Here is a 20,419-nt window from a genome sequence, read left to right as displayed (position 1 = left end):
TATTTGATCTGCAAGATCTATGATACATTATATAAATGCAGAGAGTTTTCATGTCAGATTTTGCCATGACACTTATTTTTACAAATAAATCTAAAGGAATATTTCCTATCTTACCTGAAATGATGAGCTGAAACTTGTTTATATTGTATTTCATCTCTGTGTTTACATATCTTACTCACCTGGCATAGTATCATTCATAATACTTATTTGTTAAGCACTAAGAACATGCTAGATGCTGTACAAAGTTAAAGATAGTCCCTATCCTGCAGAGTCCTCCTTTCTAATAATTTCTTTACTAACAACTTTTACTTTCCCAGTCCTAAAAGATCAATGACTTTTGAATAGCTCTCTACAAATAAACAAACAGAAAAAGAAAACCAGAAAAAATGTTTTTACCAATTGAAAAACAAACATTTTACAATAATATTAACAAACAGCTGCACACCGCCTTGTGAAAAAACATCCCCCTCTCTCTCTCTCTTAGGGTGATATTCACTTTACTCATACAAAGCGTGAATCATCAAATTTTATGCAGGTGAAATATGCAAATGGTAGGAGGCAAAATGTATCCCTTCTAACCCAGACCACAACCTATGGAGTAGTGATCACTGCCCCTTCACCAATTGCAACAAATCTTAGGGACACTGGATTGGCATACTCAAAATATCCCAAGGCTCATCCCAAGCTACCCTCCAGCACCACCTTCCACAGCACACAGGGAAACACATCTTCCTCCAATCACAACTTTCCCCCTCGCAGAATCCCATTGTGTAGCATCAGTGGTGTGCTGGTCCTCCATGCAGGGATGAATTTCACCCTTAGGAAAGTTAATGATTGAGGATGATACTAACCTGACAACCCAGAAACAGAAGTCCTTTATCAATACACAGAATATGAAAAACACAGGCAACAGACAGTGCTGGCTTTGTATCCTATTCTCAAAGCTCTGGACCATCACCTCTATCTGTCTATCTTGCTGTTTATCACAATATCATATGTTATACAACAGTGTTATTTTTAGACTGCATCCATTGCAACTTTTCTTTTTCAAATACACTGTTGTTACTTTTCTTCTCTTTCGGTCTGATCAATTCTAATACAGTGAAATCTATATAAGAGGCCATCCTTTTTAGGCAACCTCCTGTTTCAAGAGACTCCCCTCCCCACAGTATTTTATTTTAAAACCCCAATTAATTGTTATCCAAGGGTCTGATACAAAACCGACTGAAGTCAATGGGAGTCTCTCCATCAATGTCAACGAGTTTGAATCAGGCCCCAGGTAATTGCTTAAGACAGGTTGTACTCCTTTCTATACTCTGTTGAATGGAATTCCAGTCTGCACTCTGAATACTATTATAATTTTAAATGAGTTTACCTTTTAGTAAAAGCAAAGGTTAACAAAAATGTCCTTAAATAATATGTCAGAAAATGAAGCTACACAGAATGAGTCAAATTCTGCCATTAGAAGGCCAGTAAAAACCAAATGAACTCAGAATCTGGCCCAGTAACTTGTTAGCAACTTCTGTCAGCTACATCCAGTTTAAACTGATCTTTCTTCCTCAAATTTATGTCTTGAAGAAAGAGATCTGGAACGAATATTTCTGATTATGTCTTGTAATATCCTCTGAGTGTTCTCATATAGGCTAGTGAAGTGAAAACCAGTGCCACAGACTTACATTTTCTTATGTTTCATAGAAATGAAAAATGGCATATTCTTATCTGCCAAATTATTCATGTGGTTCTGACCCTGCCAGTTGCTGAATTTTTAAATTTCATTTTTATTTCTTTAAAAAAATACAATTTAAAAATATCTTTCAATAAAACTAGTTATAATAACCATTAAATGCCAGCAAAATGTTTAGAGGTAAGACTGACAGCTTCTGCAGGTAAATCAAGATACATTCACATCAATTACTAATATATTAATCCATTCAAAGTAGTTTTCTCCAGAAAACATGAAAAAAAAATATTGCCATCTACAAAGCAGACAGTTATTTGGATAAATGATTCCATGTGGAAACAATGTAGTGGCCACCAGATCCTGAACCTTTCCCTCTCTAAATTAACTATTTCTTTTTAATTTTAGCCAATGAACTTCCTGTGTGGTATTTGGCTTTTCATGTTAGCTTTATTTCACCATAGTAAGCTATATTAAGAAAGCTACCTATTTTGCATTGGAACAGAATAATTACATTTGAAAAATGAATGAGTGAAGGGAAAATTTGGGAGAAAAAATAAAGAAAGATGTTTACCGGCTTGTCAGGCAGAAGCACTTAGAGGTTCTTAAGCCTTAAACTACATTTTTCTTTTAGAAATTACTTAGTAAGACCTACAAGCCAGACAGGCAGGTTTTCCCAGTGGCATTCTGAACTGAGGGTGAGGAATAGTAATCCTGGACATCAGCCAATTCCAATGCAAACTGCTTTGTACTGGAGGGCAAGCCAAGTCTCCTAAATACAACATCCTGGTGTTTCTGAAGATCTGTGATACTCTCACCTTCCTGTGTTGGTATCGAGAAAATCAAGTGGTTTTTTTTTTTTTAAATAATGAACATCACACTGTATGCCCAGCAATAGCAATACAGGCCTGTTGCTTCACTATTAAATGTAAAATGAACATTGAAATGTAATTCAGTTATTTGATTAACTTTCAGCCACTATATGGCACACACTTGGGCATCAATGTGCACACAGGCCCAGATCCTCAAGTGGTATAAACTAGTGTAATTCCATTAAAGTCAATGGAGCATCGTCAATTTACATAGCTGAGAATCTGACCTATGGTTTTAAACAAGGACGCATGAAATAATAACTATAGTTACCCATATTTATAGTTAATGGCTCACGTTCCTTTTACAGCACACTGAGGGTAAGAATTAAGGGTAATTGTTAAAATTAGTGAGAATGATTATTTTCTATCCTCTGAAAATGAGAAGTGGATTGTCAACATTTCTGTGAGGTTTTTAATGGTGATGTTTACACCTCTGATGATAACTGACACATCATAAGAGAAAGTGAGGCATGAACTTGAATTGTCACAGTGTAAAGCCCTTCTTTGTTACATCAGAGTACTGATTTCAAGTAATTCAAACCACACAAATGGTATCCACAATGACAATAACTGACTCAAACTTCCAATGACTGTTCATGTATAATTGGCATCACATTATCACTGTTGGGAGCTGAATTTACCCTAGCTCAAATATTACACAGCAAACAGAGTTTCACTTGATTTTCCTATATTGAAGAATCAAAAGAAGCAATGCCCTTTGATGCAGCAGCTACCTTATTATTTAGGCTTTATGCAAACACAACAGAACATAACATCAGAAATCATGCACCCAAATGCAAACAAGCCACACCTTTGGAAACCAGTTCAGTGTTATACGAGTAAACAAAAACATATATTAGTCATTCATTCAAAATATGAATAGCTAATGGAGTTTATGAGATTAAACCTCCAATACTGATTAGTAGCATTCAAGGTCCCCATATAATTTTTTTTATTTAAGATATTACAGCAAGCACAGGAATTTTTTAAATAAAACTTCTAATTGTATATAAATGATCATTGTTATTAGCAAGCAAAAGGTATTAGCAAAGTAAATGGTTACAAAAATCTTCCCTACAAGGTTTTTCTTTTGGACAATTAATGTTCTCCCTCGGCTATCAAATTCTGACCTTGAAAAATCACACAGACCACAGTTGTGATTTCTAGCTTCATTAGCATGGCCAGGAACCAAACTGCAAGTCTATTTTTATTAGCTTCTCAACCACTTTGCCAGCTATTCATTTGAATCTTCAAAATGTTTTCTAAACACTCATCTCTGAATCATAATGCAAATACCATTTACTGAAAAGGTGGAACCTTTAATATAACAAATGAACATGTTTAATGACTGATACTTTTATACATTACAGCATCTCTTATGTTTTCAGTAAATGAATATAATTATCCCTGCATTACCCTATTATTATCCTCCCTTAGAATTACTATGCTACATTTTAAACTGCAGTTTTCCCCACCACCAACTGGATTCTGAAGCTAACCCAAACAACCAGGTTTGAATGACGGCAGGCTAATGAAGCTACAAGACATTTCAGGCCTGGCTGGATATTTTACACATACAATGCATTTGCTTTCTGAATTTATGACTCATCTTTAAATCTATTCCAGGGGCTATGGTGGTCTCAAATTGCACACTGATTTTATATTAGAAAAAATATTGTACAAAATACGAGCTTAATTTCAAAAGCAAATAAATTCTGCTGTCTATAATCAGCGTAACTTACACAGTCAAAAGACTGATCTCACTCCCATTGTAATATGCAGCTTTGCAAGGAACAGGAATGGGCCAGCTATGCAATCCTCCTGAAGTATGCTTATAACACCATTCATGTTTATAGGAGTTATGCACACACACATCAAGAGGAGACTAGGTCACTCGAGAGTACACAGAAGAATAAAAATGGGGGTGGGGAAGAACAATAAGCCATAAAGGGCTCTGTCTGGTTCCAAAGAGACAACAGATCACAAAAAAATAGTAAAAGCAACCTACTTGAATGCACCAGATAACGTCAGTTTTGGTTTATACATTTTACAACATTGAACTAACCTTAACTGACAATATTGTATTTAGTCAGCCAAACCTTATGTTTTGACTTCACTTGAAGATAAGAACTTAACAGAAGAACAATATATTTGTAAGCACTTTATGAAAGCATACTGAATATGAAGTACTTTTTAGCACCTAAAACTGGAAGGCTGTATTTTCAAATTTTCATCAGCTTTTCTGCTATGGGCCTGATCCAGCAATCCTTACTCTGGCAAACAGACCCTATTCACATGAACAGTCCATGGGACTAATTACATGAGTAAGGAGAGCAGTGTAAGATGAGTTAAAAAAATTATCTTGTAATATAAACATGGCTGTTTACAATTTGTGTTTTCTATGATTACGGGCTTGAATTAAAGCCCACTGAAGTCAATGGGAGTCTTTCCCATTGAATCAGCCCAGTATCATCTGTTCACGTGTTAATTAATGAACTGTGTGTGTGCTAATACTATAATTTATGGATTCTAGCATCTTTTGGGATGGAATTATTTTCTATGTCATTTTAAAATCTCAGTTGTTGCATATAGCAATGATGCCTTTTTTAGTCTTACTTGAAATTAAAAGTTATCAAAGAGATACAGAGGGCCAGATCCTCAGCCACTGAAGTCTTCCATTCTAGTCTTTTCAAGTTCTTATACCATGCTCATCATTGTAGTATCTCAGTGCCCTACATTAAGCAATGTGACTAACATCTGCCATGTGTTTGTTCTCTCCTCCTCTCCCCAGGGGGAGAAGTGTGTGCCGTGGAGTGTTTTGTGGTGGAATTTATACGTAAAATATAAAAAATAAAACCTATATAGATCCCCCCTCCCCTATACATATACACACGTTGCTATATGGTTAAAGTTAGAGAAAGCAAAGTCAAGGACACATAGTTGCACTTGGAGCAGAAGATGAGGAGGCCTGGAATGGTCCTGAGCTCCTGAGGGAGTTCATTCCACAGCCTGAGGAGAAGGACCCGGCCCCTCCCTCCCCCCAGAACACTGACTCCTGCACAGACAATCTTTATCCTTACCGTAGAAAGTTTCATTGTCCCTTAGGAGTGGAGTTATCAACCATAGTTTTGGACGTTAGAGTCATGTTGATTTACATCAGCTGAAGCTGTGGCCCTGTTCACAAATTAATTTAATCAGAAGTAGGTGCTATGTTCAGCCCTTAGTTACACCGATGAAATCACCTTGATTTCAGTGAAGCTAATAAGCTTGCACCGATGTAACTAAGGGCACAATCATGATTGTCTTTTGGATATGCTTTTAAATAAAAACACTATTAGGAAGTGTAAATCATAATGAGGATTGGCTTGTGTAAAACATTACAAATGTGTGCTCAGTTTCTGTACTGCGAGAGTCTGCACAAGCCAGATCTTGCAGGATTCTCCTGTGCTGAAGCTGGACATATTTTGTGTTCAAATTGTCCCTAAGTAATTGAAACTTGATTCAAGTAGTAAACAGTCAAAATATAGCTGTGAACAAATACGTACCTCTTCCACTTCTACCCACAAATCTGAGGTCATTGAACCTTGCTACTTGGTTTTTCATGGCAGCTGTAGCATTTCTGAGCTCTGCAGAGTAGTTTTCATCATTTCCAGCCATTACTGTGACCAGTGTCCCATCAGGAACATCGCCTAAGGCCACTACCTGAAAGATTAAATAGAAGAATCCTCAGTCTTTGTAAGTGAAATGTATCAGTAAATAACCTGATGAAAAAGGGGAAAAGCAACAAATTATATAAATTAAAAGGCTACTTGGAGTAAATAGGATATATTTCCAAATGTAGCTTACAGAGCAAGATACAAATATTTGTATCTATATATGTCTAAACTACCTAATTGCACCTAAATATGTACAATACACATAACATGCATACATTTATATTTACCAATACATAAATAAATCAAAACAACAGGACCTGATTTTGATCTCATTTGCATCAGTGTAGGTTGGAAATAACTCCATCAAAATCAATAGAAATTACACTGGTATAAAATTAGTGCAAGAACAAAATCAGGCCTATTGTCTCTTGGACATAACAGAATTGATTCCCCACAGTGTCTATCCAGTTTTGTGTCATGTAATGTCATTGATTTTAATGCTGATACACCAGTGCAAAACTGTGGGAAATCAGGCCCAAAATATACATTTGATCACTGTTCACAAAACCATTTATTTTTTCCTTTTAGAAACAAGAAAGCAAGTTAATGAAATTAGAACTGTCCCCAAACTTTGTTAAAATTGTAATGTGAATTGATAAAACCCAAAATATTTAAATCAAAGGCTTAAGCTCTGTCACTAATGTTTCCATTGTGTTTCAGCAATGCCAATATTTATAAAAATCACCTAATATTTAGGAACATATGTGATGTTACATTTCTGATACAATGTGCTATATGACATTTAGATTTCTAGCCTCAACTTTTCTGATTTCTCTCAACTGTGTCACGGTCCTCATGTTCATTAACTATATTAGTATCTAATTTCATCTTAAACTCTTGTGCAAGACCCAGTTCTGACCTCACTTAGACAAGTTTTACACTGGTGAAATAATAAAATAAAATAACGATTATAATAAAATCTAGCTCTTTTCAGTTTCCTCTTTTATAGATTTTAAGAGGAAGTAAGTAGTCCTGCTTCACATCCTCAGAGGTACTGCTTGATTTTTTCCCTTCCTCTTATCATTTTCTAGTTCATGTTCATGTAGTTAAAATGTCTCATTACTTTTCACAACCCAGTTTATTTGTTACTCTTACATCACACTGATATTTCTGAACAGGTTCATAGCTCCTTTACCTATTCCCTTTATTATACTTATTTCTTACTCATAATAATTCAGAAGTCTCTGATCTCCCTTTCACTTACATAGGCTACACTCTGCACCTTAATGTTCTCTGATGTGTTCTAAATAGTCTATAACCCTTATTCTTGATTCCACATATAGAGTTGTGCTCATTGTGTCGAAATTCCCTCTTTGTGCATATATTTCTACTTTCTCTTCCCCAGCCCTCCTCAGCAGCCCGTGTGTTTGTTTTTTGTTCTCATCTGTACACAACAAAAATGCTATATAATCAGCTCTATGTATTTCAAATCCTCCTGTTCTTGCATGCAATGTTTTCTCGCTCCAGACTGTTATGTGGTGTGGCAATTTGGCTCTCAAAATCCACAATCATGAACCTGATGAGCTTACCAAGTTTTTTTTAAAAAGCCTGTAATAAAATAATTATTCTACATATATTAAAGTCTTCAGATATAAGGAAAAACATATAGGAAAACCCCATTTTACATGAGTATTTGTGTGATAATTTAAGGAATTATGCACACATATATTAAGCGGAGAACAAACCTTCATGAATTACTGAGATAATGCTCTTACATTGAAAAAGAATATGTTTGAAATTCACCATATTTATAATTCACCAAAGACAACTTCTATGATAAGCTATTTGAAGAAACTACTATAAAAATAATATATAAAACTTATGTGCGTACACACAGAAGAAAAACTGGAATGAAAAGTCATAAACGAGAGGCACTGACGAAATACAAACATTTACATTATAAAACAGACTAAACAGATAAGTAGGAACTTACTGACTGGAGATATCTAGTATTTTGTTTTACTGTTCAGCTTTTAAAACTATATCTTCAGAATATCAGCAAACCCATGCCACAGCACACCTAAACCTCCCAATCTTGGTCCATCAACCAAACAAAGTTGGTCTCTTAAATTAGGATTCAGATGATTTCCTAACTGTATGTTGAACAATAAATCTATATTACAATTTATTGTTAATCTGCATCAATAATTGCAATTTACAATATTTAAATTCCTTATAACTTTCCTTTATTTTGAAAGAAAATCCTGGATGTTTTTGGTTTAAAATGGAATTGTGATTCTAAAGACTATATGCAATAAGTGATTTTTTTTAAAAAAAAATCTATCTTATTTTATTGTTTGGAGTGTAAGCATAGGGGGACAGAGGGCATATCAATTTGCAGAAATCTCTTGGTTTGTATTGGTACAATGAATATTACCAAGTACCCTACAAATCCCACTCCTATATGTGAGCATAGGATCTTGGCAGTATATAGATGATTTGAACCGAACTCTGTGTAACTAGGTATTATGTGTTACCCAGTTCTCGCACGATATAGATTATTTTCAGATGGATCGGAATACTTTCAAAAGGGACCTTTGGAAAACACAGGAATCTTTACAATCAGACTGTGTTTGCTTTTATAATCAGTCAAATATTTCAGGTCGCATTCCCCTGCAGTTCCCTCTAGCCGGGGAGTTTGGGTGGTGGTGAACAGGGGGGCGGAGCTGCAGAGCGAGTCAGAAAGCAGGTGGACTCTAAGGTGCCACATGTCCTCTGTTTCTTTGTGCGGCTACGGACTAACACGGCTGCTACTCTGAAACCTGTCAAGCCGTAGGATTTCAGAGGTTCACCAGGAAACGCTGCACCTTGGCTGGGGTGGGTGTGTGGTTTAATGCTAGAAACGAATAATCTTTGTCGGGTTAGAGCGTTTGGCTCCCCTGCTTTGCTTGCAAAAGTAGCAAGGGGCTAGCCATTTAAAACATAACGCGCGAGTTCCCAACAGAAGAGAAGCTGAGGGCAGGGCACCCCGTCAATCCACTCCTCCAAGCCTGGCCATTCACCTGGCTGAGAGGAGCGCTCTCTCCATTCAAGCATCCCAGTAACAAGGAGCCGCTCAGACACGGGGGCGCGGAACTGATCCCTTTCAGCAGCTGAGCTCTCCGCTCTAGCTGGGACCAGACCGCAACAGTTCAGAGGCGCTAGGGGAGAAAAGGGGGCAGGGTGGAAACACTGTGCGCTCGGTCCACGTTTAGAAGGAGCGGGGCAGGCGCTGGGTATTTTAGTCACATTATTGCTTCATTCGCCTTCCAATACAGGGCAAGATGAAAAGGTTTCAAGCGCGCCACGCTGGGCAGCCTGCGCCGAAGAGCGCATCGAAATAGAAGAAGTGAAGTCAAAAGTATCAGCCAGATTTCCAGCCTTCGCTTCTCTAGGATCCGGGGAGCGGGGGGTTCAGTCTATTTTAAAGCAATAACGTTGTCGTGTTACGGCGTCCCAGCTACTCCGCTGCAGTTGTGTACAGTTTAGTATGGTGAATGGTAGAAAAATTCATGGCAGTGTGTGAAGGGGGATTTGGTTTTCGGAATTGATCATTCCGACTTGACCTTCCTTTCTCCCACCTCTCCCCTCTATTCCTAAACAAAACCCTCAGTAGGCAAAATAAACACTTGTACTTATCCTAAAGCCCTGTTCTGATACGTATTAAGGCTTAAGAGCTCAACTGATTACCCCACATCATCAAATGGATACTGCTCTGGTCTGGTTTGGCAGCGGTGAACTTGGTGGAGAGAAGCCTGTCCCGTGGAAAGGAACGGGCTGATTCAGACTGTCCTACTCCCAATCTTAAATGTAACCATTTAACGCCATTAAAGGCTTTTGGGGAGCTACACCCTAACAGGGGCTCATCCTTGGAGACAATTAAAACCTTTTTTTTTTTCATGGTTGGAAACATATAAATCAACGGCAGGGAGTTCAGCATTATAAAGAAATTATTTATAGGTTAAAGTCTTTTTTTTTTAAAGCGGGCAAGGGGGACTGAATACTTGAATCCAAATAAGAGGAAATCGGACCATGTAGACAAGAAAAGCTGCAGCAATTATATTCTAAATGTAATCTACATTCATTACTCTTCTTGATTGTAAAGACACATTGTACTGATTATCCAGGGAGGCAGACACAAAACTTTAGTGGGGTCGATTTCAGCATATAGAACAAGCATCTGTCTTAGATGGGGTCCTGTTAAAGTTTTACACTTTCGGGTTTTTGTTTCTTTGTTTTTGTTTTAAGGGAAAGGTCAGGCGTTTTAAGACAGGCTGGGTAAGTGTACAACAGCAACCCCAAGTACGAAAAAAATCAAAAGAGAAAAAGAGCTTCTAAACTTCTCTCCGGTTAATTTTAAACCACCACCCTCGGTGGAAAGTTGATGGTCTATGAAACCGCAAGATCATGCATCCTTTTCGTGCGAACTGAGCATTCCTAAATAAGTGGCCTTACGCTATTGTTTCGACCCGTTGAGGTTTAGTGACTTCTAGCAGAAGAAAAGCCAGCACTTTTCATAGATGGATCTGCCAAAGGTGGGCTCAGTTAAAAAAGAATCTGGAAAAACACTGATATAGTTAGCAACAAACGGATTATTTTCTAACTCACTATCCGCCCAGAACAAACCGCTACCTAAATTAGGTACCAAAATAAAAAAGACTTGACTTCTAACAGGGATGAGGACCTGCCACTCTACACAAATGGGGACTTGGCACCTCTGAGCTTCCATTCTTTAGGCGCCTTCAACGCAGTGTAAGTGCGAAACTTCAGACACCAGACTTTGAACATTGTGGCCTGTAGTACTTTATGGTCTTGCGAACATATTAATCCAGAAGTACCCCAAACTCCGATGTTTTAAAAGCGTCCAGTTCCCATTGTCGTGGGTTATTTCTATGTACAAAACACACTACAGTCCAGAAAGGGTCATTTTAGGCTAGTGATACTTGTATCCACCCTGTGATTGATTGTGTTGCACAAGTTAGCGAGACACACTCAGCTCCTTGTTCTTTGCTTTTTATAGAACCACTCCTGAATGGTATGTTTATGAATGAGATGAAGAGACAGACCGCTTGGAGAGAGAGTCTCCAAAGCCAGTGTCCTGCCCCCACGCTCCCCTTCTCCCAGCTCTACCAAGTGACTCTTTAGCAAATCAGTAGGCTAATACTGATAAACAGGAGGGCCCGCTATACTCACCGGTGCATAAAGGGCAATACAGCGAATCAGGATACACAGAGCCGGTCCCTACAGCAACTCCGGCCTCCTTAGGTGGGACTACGCCTAAAACACATCTCCAGACTCCGCGAGCTGTGCTCGAAGGGGGCCAGATTAACAGCCCCCCATCCGGGAAGGAGTTACATGACATGCACGCTGCGTTTCTAGTCTAGTCTAGTCACAGCAGAGGAGTTTGTACATTGTCCCAATTCACCCCCAGCTCTAGGGTGACCAGATGTCCCGATTTTATAGGGACAGTCCCTATATTTGGGGCTTTTTCTTATATAGAGGCCTATTACCCCCCACCCCGATCCTGATTTTTCACACTTGCTATCTGGTCACTCTACCCGGCTTCCACTGTTCCTCCCTCTCCCCCCGGTTTAATGCCTCCCCCAGAGAAGTGTGGAAAGGCCAAATACCTTGAAAGCAATCGGCAGCGTCTTGTTGCACCTCCAGTGCGTTGGGAGCACGGAGCAGAGGAAGTTGGGGCTGTCAGTGCGGACCAGCTCCCCGGGGTGATCCGCTAGCACCTCCACCATGCTGCGGTCTGCACTTCTCAGCTTCCCCACCAGGGCGCCGCTGTTCTCCTGGCCAGCCAGCGGGAGCGCCTCGCTCATCTTCCCCGGGCTCAGTGTGGTGGAGGGCGGCGTGAAGCGGCGGCTGGTGCTGGTATCTACGGGGATACGCATCACAACAAGCCTGTTGAGTGAAAAATCTCCCAAGAGTTCTTACAAAGCAGCGACAGGAGTGTAACTCTTCAGCGATCACCCTCTGGAGACCAGGATAAACGGCTACAGGCTTAGCATGGGGAGGGGGGGGGGGTCGTTTCTATGCCTGGCCCCAAAGTTAATTTTGCCGATCAGTTTGAGGCAGCGAATAAACTGAGCTTTAACTCTTTGGCTTCCTGGGCCCGCGAAACAGAAGAGTTAATCCAGTAATCGAAACAATCTTCCGCACGGGGGTTTACTGTGAGGGCTGCACATTTAGTCTTTGGCTGGTACAAGCATTATTAGAGGCAAAGCGCCCTCCAAAAATCCCGCACACCGAGGAAATGTGTAGGCAAGGGAAAGCTAAAACACACGTTCAGACACACAAGCAAAACCTGGGGCTTCCCAGGAGTTAATTCCCTATCAGTTTCTTCCAGGTGATTTTTCTAAAGTCCCAATAGAATACAAAATACATCAGTATCCATAGACAACAGCCGCTCTCAAAAATGGCGAAAATCGGCTTCAGTTTTCAAAGAATACAATGCGCGAACTAGGATTTTCAAAGCTCAGCTGACTATAACAATGTATCTATACACAGACACACGCATATACTGTACTTCATCAAATATTTACAGTATAATCTGGAGAGAATTTAAACACAACAGAAATCCATTAATGGTCTCTGCAGGGTTTTGTTTTGTTTTTTTTTTTAAAGTAGCCTTGAAAATCAGCTTCAGTAGTTTGACTTGCGTTGCTCGAGAAGTACTCGTGTCATGATCTGTCAGTAATTTTGAAAAAAAATGTTCAGTGCAAGGAATTCAATCTCGATATAAATGCCTTTGGTACAGAGTCTCTCATAAAGTCTTGGAAAGGTGGCAGCCGATCTCAAGCTCTGAGGCTAAAAAGTCCACACGTGAAAACGTGGGTTTGGGGATGGTGGTTAAGTTGTGGGTTCTCTCTGTGGTTTGGGGTGTGCAACAGCTCGCTCTCGCTCTCGCTTTCTCTCTCTCTCACACACACACACACACTCTTCAGAAGTCAACCAACAGTCTGCAGCAGTTTGGTGAGTCAGTCAACTTTTTTTTTTTTTTTTTTGGCAATCTCTGAGACAATCTTCCTCTAATTCGGCCACAGCAGCCAGCTGCTTGACGATATTTTAACCAGAGCAGGTGGAACTGTGCTTTCGGAGACACGCTTTTTCTCTTTTCGCCTCAACTCAACGAGATCGATACCGAAAGCTGGCAAGTAAACACTAATGTCTGCTTGCAAAGGACTGCGAGCGTCCCTTCCCAAAAGAGAGAGGAGCTGTAGCACTCGCTCACACAGAACAATGACAAAAGTTCACAGACGCGGTAGAAGTTAAAATATCCAGCCCAGAAGATAGCTCAGAAAAAAGCCCATTTCCAAAGCTGGGAGATCTTGAACGTCTTCACGTGGTCACAGGACCCAAAGGGAAAGCGTCCTCCTGGCTGCCTACTGAACACGGGCTCTACAGCTTTATGACCTTCTGTGAGGAGCTGTTTGTTTGCTCCTGCTGATCTGGAAAGCCTGGTCCTCCCTCCTCCCTTGCGCCCTTCTGGCTCTATGAATGGAGATTGACTGGAAATGAATTTGCTTTTACTGTAAGAGTGCGGAGGAATGTCATTCCCTTAGCTCTTTTGCATATGGGGAGGACTCCGGCCAATCAGATCCCTTTCCGGTATCAGCCAGGGCGCGGCCGCAGTCCGGGGGCTCCTGGAATTGGCCCGGGCGCTGCCGCCGGAGCTACTGTAAAGAGCCCGAGTGTCAATGGGATGCCGCGGCCACCACAATACACACACACGCACACAGAGACAGAGACCATGTGCGGCTGCTGGTGCTCCTCAGACCCCCACCGCAAACAGCGACTGCGGGGGCAGCGGCAGCAGCCCTGTGCATAATGCACTCAGCTCCCTGCCTGTGGTTTGCTAAAGGATATTATCTGCAGTGACACCAGCACCGAGAATGGCAACTGACAAGCAACCCCCTAGCCTAAGCCAGCCCTTCAGAATCCCCCCTCCCCCTCGGGCTTCACTGCAGTTTTGTCTGAACTACATTTAAAGACCACCTCTACTAGGCAATTGATTGGTGGGTCCCTGGGACGTTGCTTCGGGCAGGGTTAACAGTACATAATCAGCCTTGCCTTGAAAAATGACTCTCCCAGGCACCAAATATAATCACTTGAACTTTATCAGGATGACTGACTATATTGAAATGAGTAATGATATTTGCACTCACCCCAAAATACACAGTCTGGACAAACACAATTTTGCAAGGGTATCCCAGTTTAATCTAACAAATTTATTAGAGCATAAGCTTTCGTGAGCTACAGCTCACTTCATCCGATGAAGTGAGCTGTAGCTCACGAAAGCTTATGCTCTAATAAATTTGTTAGTCTCTAAGGTGCCACAAGTACTCCTTTTCTTTTTGCGAATACAGACTAACACGGCTGCTACTCTGAAACCAGTTTAATCTGTCACTTCTTCCTCCCTCCCTCTAGGGTGCTTTCAGGTTTACACAATTTCTATGTCCTCCATACTCCTGGGCTTTTAACATATGCACAGTGTCTGCATAGAATCCAGACCTGAAGAAGAGCCTTGTGTAGCTGGAAACGTGTCTTGCTCACCAACAGAAGCTTGTCCCATAAAAGCTATTACCTCACCCACCTTGTCTCTCTAGAATCTCTTCCACAGGGGAGGGCAGGACACTTGCAGTCTTTGGCAAATGGCCACCATAGATACACCTGCAAATCACGTTTTAAAAAGGCACAAATTATGCTATTTCAGTCACAAAATATTCAGCCAGAAAGGGGATATGGCAATGCAGGGGCGAATGGCCCTACCTGTGTTCCCACCATGCCCTCCTGCTGTTACACAGTCCCAAGATAAATGAGGTTTGAGTAACATTGTGGGACCAGCAAACTACAGCTTGCACAAGCATTCACTTTTTTTTTTTTTAACCACAGCAGTTTGTTCCAACTGTCCTTTCACCTGGCCTGTTTAGGATCTCCTACCACCCCTGAGAGCCCAGTGACTCATCTCCAGTCTAGCAACAGCTAGGGGCCCCTACTCTTCCTCTCAAAACTACCATTATAGTGCCCTTCGGCCTCTCCCTCTCAGGATCTGTCCCTGTATGACCGCTCTGGTAGTGCCATAGTCACAGCTCAAGTCATAGACCCAGCCAAAAAATAGTCCCCTCTGCACTACCATGGTGGGGTCGGTGATCCAGTCACTTCTAAAACACAAAAAGAAAAGGAGTACTTGTGGCACCTTAGAGACTAACAAATTTATTAGAGCATAAGCTTTCGTGAGCTACAGCTCACTTCATGCATCCGATGAAGTGAGCTGTAGCTCACGAAAGCTTATGCTCTAATAAATTTGTTAGTCTCTAAGGTGCCACAAGTACTCCTTTTCTTTTTGCGAATACAGACTAACACGGCTGCTACTCTGAAACCTTCTAAAACACAGTTCTCCAATTTTCAAACAGGAAGCACAGCATTGGCCACCCTACATACAGGGTATTTTCCTTGACAAGTCCTGCTTATTTCCGGACAGGAGGGTAAGCCAGGTTGTTAGACTGCCCATGGTCAAAATGGAAGTAGTGGGATTTCTGTTTGTAGCATTTCACTGTGGACATTGATGGCATGGGTTTAGTTTGGTTTTTCTTCTGATTTTTTTAAGCTGTTGCCCTTTGCCAAATAGGAATCACTCCTAGCAGAGGGTGCTGCAAAGCTGCTCTGGGCCCAGCCCCAGCTGCCCTCTCTCATGGCTATGTCCTGGCTAGCCTGGCCTCCCTGAAATTTCATACCCTTGCGAGCTAGATAAAACAAGGGTTACCAAGGTGGGCTTCTGCTGGTGCTTTTTCTACACTAGTGCTCCTTCTGCTGATAGAGCTGGGGGAGCTGAATTAGTGGGAGCAAAGATGTGACATTTTGTGGGGAAAATGGCAAGTATAGACAAGGCCAACATGATCTAACATAGCCACTCGGCAGACACTGTTTGGCCCATACCCTCCTTGCCATCAGCAGCATTTAAACAAGCCAAGACCTAAAACTGTGCTAATGATTTAATCAAATTACACCATGCCAGAGCTAGCACTCCTTTGAGATAACAGCCCTGTCTGTGCCTCCTTATCCTTCCCAGGAGATGCCCCAGGGGCCTAGAGGCCACAAAGTTGTCCTCTCCTTCCTTCCTGCTTCCCCCGCTTGCAGGAGACTGAAGCTGCTCCTTCCCTTCTCTCTCTGTGTCCCATCGGGGGCTATTTCCTTACACTCCATCCCAGTCCTGACCTCAGCAGCAAGGGAGGGCCCAGCAGTTGGTCCCGCACAGGGGTATATGGGGTATGGTGCAGGGGGAGAGGGGGCAGCAGTTCAGAACAGGAATGAGGAGAAGCAACAACAGCTGGTCCCCCAATGCCTGAGGGGAAGTGGGGGAGCAGGCACGTTAGTTAATAAGAACCATTGCTAAAAGCTGAACTGTGGTAACAGGCCCTGCCTTTAACAGCAAAGAGGAAGCAAGCTGAAGGCTTGTTCCTGGAGTCTCAGAGCTGCCTACGGTTTGTTGCGCAATCGGGGGAAGAAAAAAAAAAAACAAAAAACCAAACAAAGCATCAAGCCAAACCCCTCATGCAAAAGCAAAGAGCAAATAAACTCCGGGGAAGGCGGGGGCGCTGCACCGCCCCCACGCGCCAGGCCCTGCAGCAGCGCGGAGCGGACAGTAGAGGGGGCCAACAGCCCTTTTTCCTCGGCACTCTCCTGCGAAGCCGCAGGGCGCGGGCGGGGAGCGAGCCCGGCCGTCCTTTGCCCCGTGCGGGAGGGCAAGCGGGCGCGGCACGTGCAGGGAGCCGCATCCGCTCAGCCCGCTCCGGCGCGAAACACGCCGGCGCTAGGCCCGGTCTTTCTGCACGGGCTACACACACGCGCACAGGGGCTGCCCGAGACACCCCCCCCTCCCATCCCCCAGAAAGGCTGCCCGAGAGCAGATCCCGGGCAGAATCAAGGAGTCCGGGCGGTGAACGCTGTCCAGGATCTAGCGCTCGCTGAGCCGGGCTCCGGGCGAAACGCTTCTCCCCCCAGGTTACCTCAGCCAGTGTGGCAATACTGAGCGGGTACGAACTGGTAGAGAGCGATCCTCGCCGCGGGCGGCTCAGCCAGCCAGGGTGGGGCCCGCCGCTGGGAGGGGTTCACCAGCTCCCCCCTCCAGACCTGACAAGCCGGGAAGCGGGGAAGGGCTGGGAGCGGGTGGATCCCCGGGGGGTTCCACTCGCAGCGCCCCTGGCAGCGCCCGCCCTGCGGGGGAGAAGACGTGGCAGCGAGGGGAACACCCGTGTTAGGCGGGTTTAGCCGCGGCCACAGCCCTCCTCGGTCGTGGCCCCTGCGGCCAGCTCAAGCAGGGAGATCTCGTTGCGCGCTGCGTCCCCTGCGCCAGCCAAGCCTGGGGTGCGGCGAGGGGCGCAGCGCAAGCCAGCAGCTCCCCGCTCGAAAGCAGCGGGGTTAGGATGGCGTGTGCCCCCCGCCGCCCCGCGTTACGGAAGGGGGCACATTCCACACTGCCCAGCCCGCCGGCTCAGTAGCCAGCCGTTGCCCGGCTCCAGCGCCCTCCTGTTCATTTCACAGGCGGGAAAAGTTCAACGTGGCTAACGCTTCCCCTGCCCACGCAACCGGAGCCCGGGCGAGGAGCCTCACAAGGCTGGCGACAGGAATACTTTTCTTTCTTTCTTTCTGTAACAAACGGGAAAGCGCTAACGTTGCCCCCGATCTGGTTTACGCAAAACGAAGCGAACGCGGGTTATGTCTCTGTGTAATTCTCCCAGAGGCGGTTTCAGAGCAGCAGCCGCGTTAGTCTGTATTGGCAAAAAGGAAAGGAGGACTTGGGGCGCCTGAGAGACGGACACATTTATTAGAGCAGAAGCTTTCGTGAGCTCCAGCTCCCTGCCTCGGATGCATTCCGATGCCATTCCGATGTGCCACAAGTACTCCTTTTCTTCCCAGAGGCGGGAAATTCTTGCCCTTCATGAGCACGTTCACGGGGGCGGGGGGGGGGGGGCATTTAATGCCTAATATGCCGCCTATTTGGTTAGTCCGTACACCTCCGCGGAAGGCTTCCGATGGCTATTTAATTCAACAGAGATGAGCGCAGCCTGTGGTCTTGCAAATTGGCTAGCCATGTGTTTTAAACCTGCTCCGTTGTTGCGCGAAGGAGCGTTCCCACCTGTCATATTTCCAGGCGCCCGCTTCCCGCCCAACGCGCGCTGCCTCCCAGCGGCTGCAATTGCCCCTTTCCTGGCCGCCAAAGGGCCCCGGCCGGAGCTGCACGCTCTCCCAGCGCGTCCCGTCCCCTAACGAAAACTCGCTCCCCCGTCGGACGGACGCAGTTCTTTCTATCGCTTTCAATGGCAGAGAACAACAGTTGCGTTTCGGAACGGCTTCTCGTCGCTCTACGGCTTCCATTTTTTCCCCAGTAGGCTATAGAGGGGATGCAATCCCAGTATTTCCCCTCAGCACTAGCAGGGTAGGGATCTTGATAGTCGTTCGAAATCGGTTCACAACCCCGCATCTTAACACAACCTTCAGTGGCAAATGCAAAACACCGTCCTTAAGTAACAAAGCGAATGAAGGACACATGGATTACTAAAGATGCCTATTAAGGAGTTCCAGGGTCCCGCGTTTAATAAAAAAGCTTTTAAAAACCTCATCATTTAACAAGAACACATTTTGTGTATTTTTTTTTTTTTAAATTCTGCCGCTTGTAGTGTTAAATCATTGCAGTGAACTGTTTACTGTACAACTTTCCCCTGTGCTAAATTATCCCGAGTCTAAATTACTTCTGATCTATTTTCGTTATATTTTTAGGAGCAATTAAAAAGGCAAGTGGGGATTTTTAAAATACAGTTTACTATGTTTATTACATATGGGATATATTAGTGGTGGATAACCTTTTTATAGGCATTGAATAGATAAGGAGAATCATTTCAGTGAGGTAACATCTGCATATTTGTACATATTACAATACATACATCGACAGAATTTGATTGTTTTTTAGACCAAGTAGGATTCTTCAGCTTTAGTCAGGTGGTTGAGAGGCACTTTAGTTTTAGGATTCATTAGTAAACTGAGCTGAATTTCACTCATTAGTGATCCTTTCTTAATCTAATTTAGTCAGTTGAAATGGAAATGAAATAAAAACACAAATGAAAATGGAAACATAAAATTTCCATGTTTAATAGAAGACATAGGAAATATTTCATCCTTATAACCCTGCACCATTTAGCTGGCATTATCCATGTTGAAAAGAAATGTATTACTAAACCAAGAGTAATAATAAAGCATTTTAAATAGCTTGAAGCCAGGCTTTATATTAAAATAAGCTGTAACAAGGAGTCCTATAAGATGTGGAGTGGATGTGGTAAATACTGTGATGGAGATAATTGATAAAGTTGAACTTGAATGTTGTATATTACATGTCTGTTAGGGTTAAGGCAGCAGTAAGAATGTTTTAATCTTTTGGTTAATTCAGTTTATCATCTTCCATTTTACTGATCCGTGTGTGATGAACAGAGACATATAATTTGAATCCACTGCACGGTGAAAATCTCTAGGTGGAATTATTCTGTGTAAATACTCTGAAAGAATAGAAGTTAATGCAATAAACAGGCTGCATGAATAAAATGACAACTACTAGTGAAATGATGGTTGTTATATATGAAGGCAAATTATACATATATTAGGCAATATTTTTTGCTAACATAATCTTTCTTAGTATTCCAAAGGCTAAGAATTGTCATATGATATTGCAAAGGTTATGTATAAGAATCAGTTCAGAACACAACTTGTATTTTAATGATAAACAGATAGCATACTGCACTGCTTATATTTGTATTTTAACATCAATTTATTACAGCTGTAAACAAACCACAAATAGAAAAGGAGTACTTGTGGCACCTTAGAGACTGCCAAATTTATTTGAGCATAAGCTTTCGTGAGCTACAGCTCACTTCATCGGATGCATCGGAATGCATTTGTTAGTCTCTAAGGTGCCACCTTTTCTTTTTGTGAATACAGACTAACACGGCTGCTACTCTGAAACCACATATGACTCTCTAGCCACTATGGGTTGCTTCTGTCACACAGGATTGCTAGACCACAAAGTACTGAGCTTTTTAAACTAATACAGTTAAGCAAAAGCTTTGGAAATATGAGAAAACAGATTTAGGGATGAATTTTAAACAATATAAATTGTA

The 20,419-nt window shown here is 42.6% G+C and overlaps 1 protein-coding gene across 4 annotated transcripts in view; it reads right to left on the bottom strand.

The window, feature by feature from the left end:
* Positions 1 to 20,419, bottom strand: part of RUNX1 (RUNX family transcription factor 1) — a 219,900-nt gene that overhangs the window by 80,015 nt on the left and 119,466 nt on the right. For all 4 annotated transcript variants that reach the window (XM_038421705.2, XM_043507725.1, XM_043507721.1 and 1 more), the window contains exons 3-4: positions 11,876 to 12,129; positions 6,096 to 6,252 (exon numbers count right to left, since the gene is read on the bottom strand). In XM_038421705.2, coding sequence (XP_038277633.1) covers positions 6,096 to 6,252; positions 11,876 to 12,129 — 411 coding nt within the window. The remainder of the gene's footprint in view (positions 1 to 6,095; positions 6,253 to 11,875; positions 12,130 to 20,419) is intronic.

The sequence above is a fragment of the Dermochelys coriacea genome, chromosome 1 (assembly GCF_009764565.3).
Source record: "Dermochelys coriacea isolate rDerCor1 chromosome 1, rDerCor1.pri.v4, whole genome shotgun sequence".
Classification (NCBI taxonomy): domain Eukaryota; kingdom Metazoa; phylum Chordata; order Testudines; family Dermochelyidae; genus Dermochelys; species Dermochelys coriacea.
This window is presented reverse-complemented; position numbering and strand designations above follow the sequence as displayed.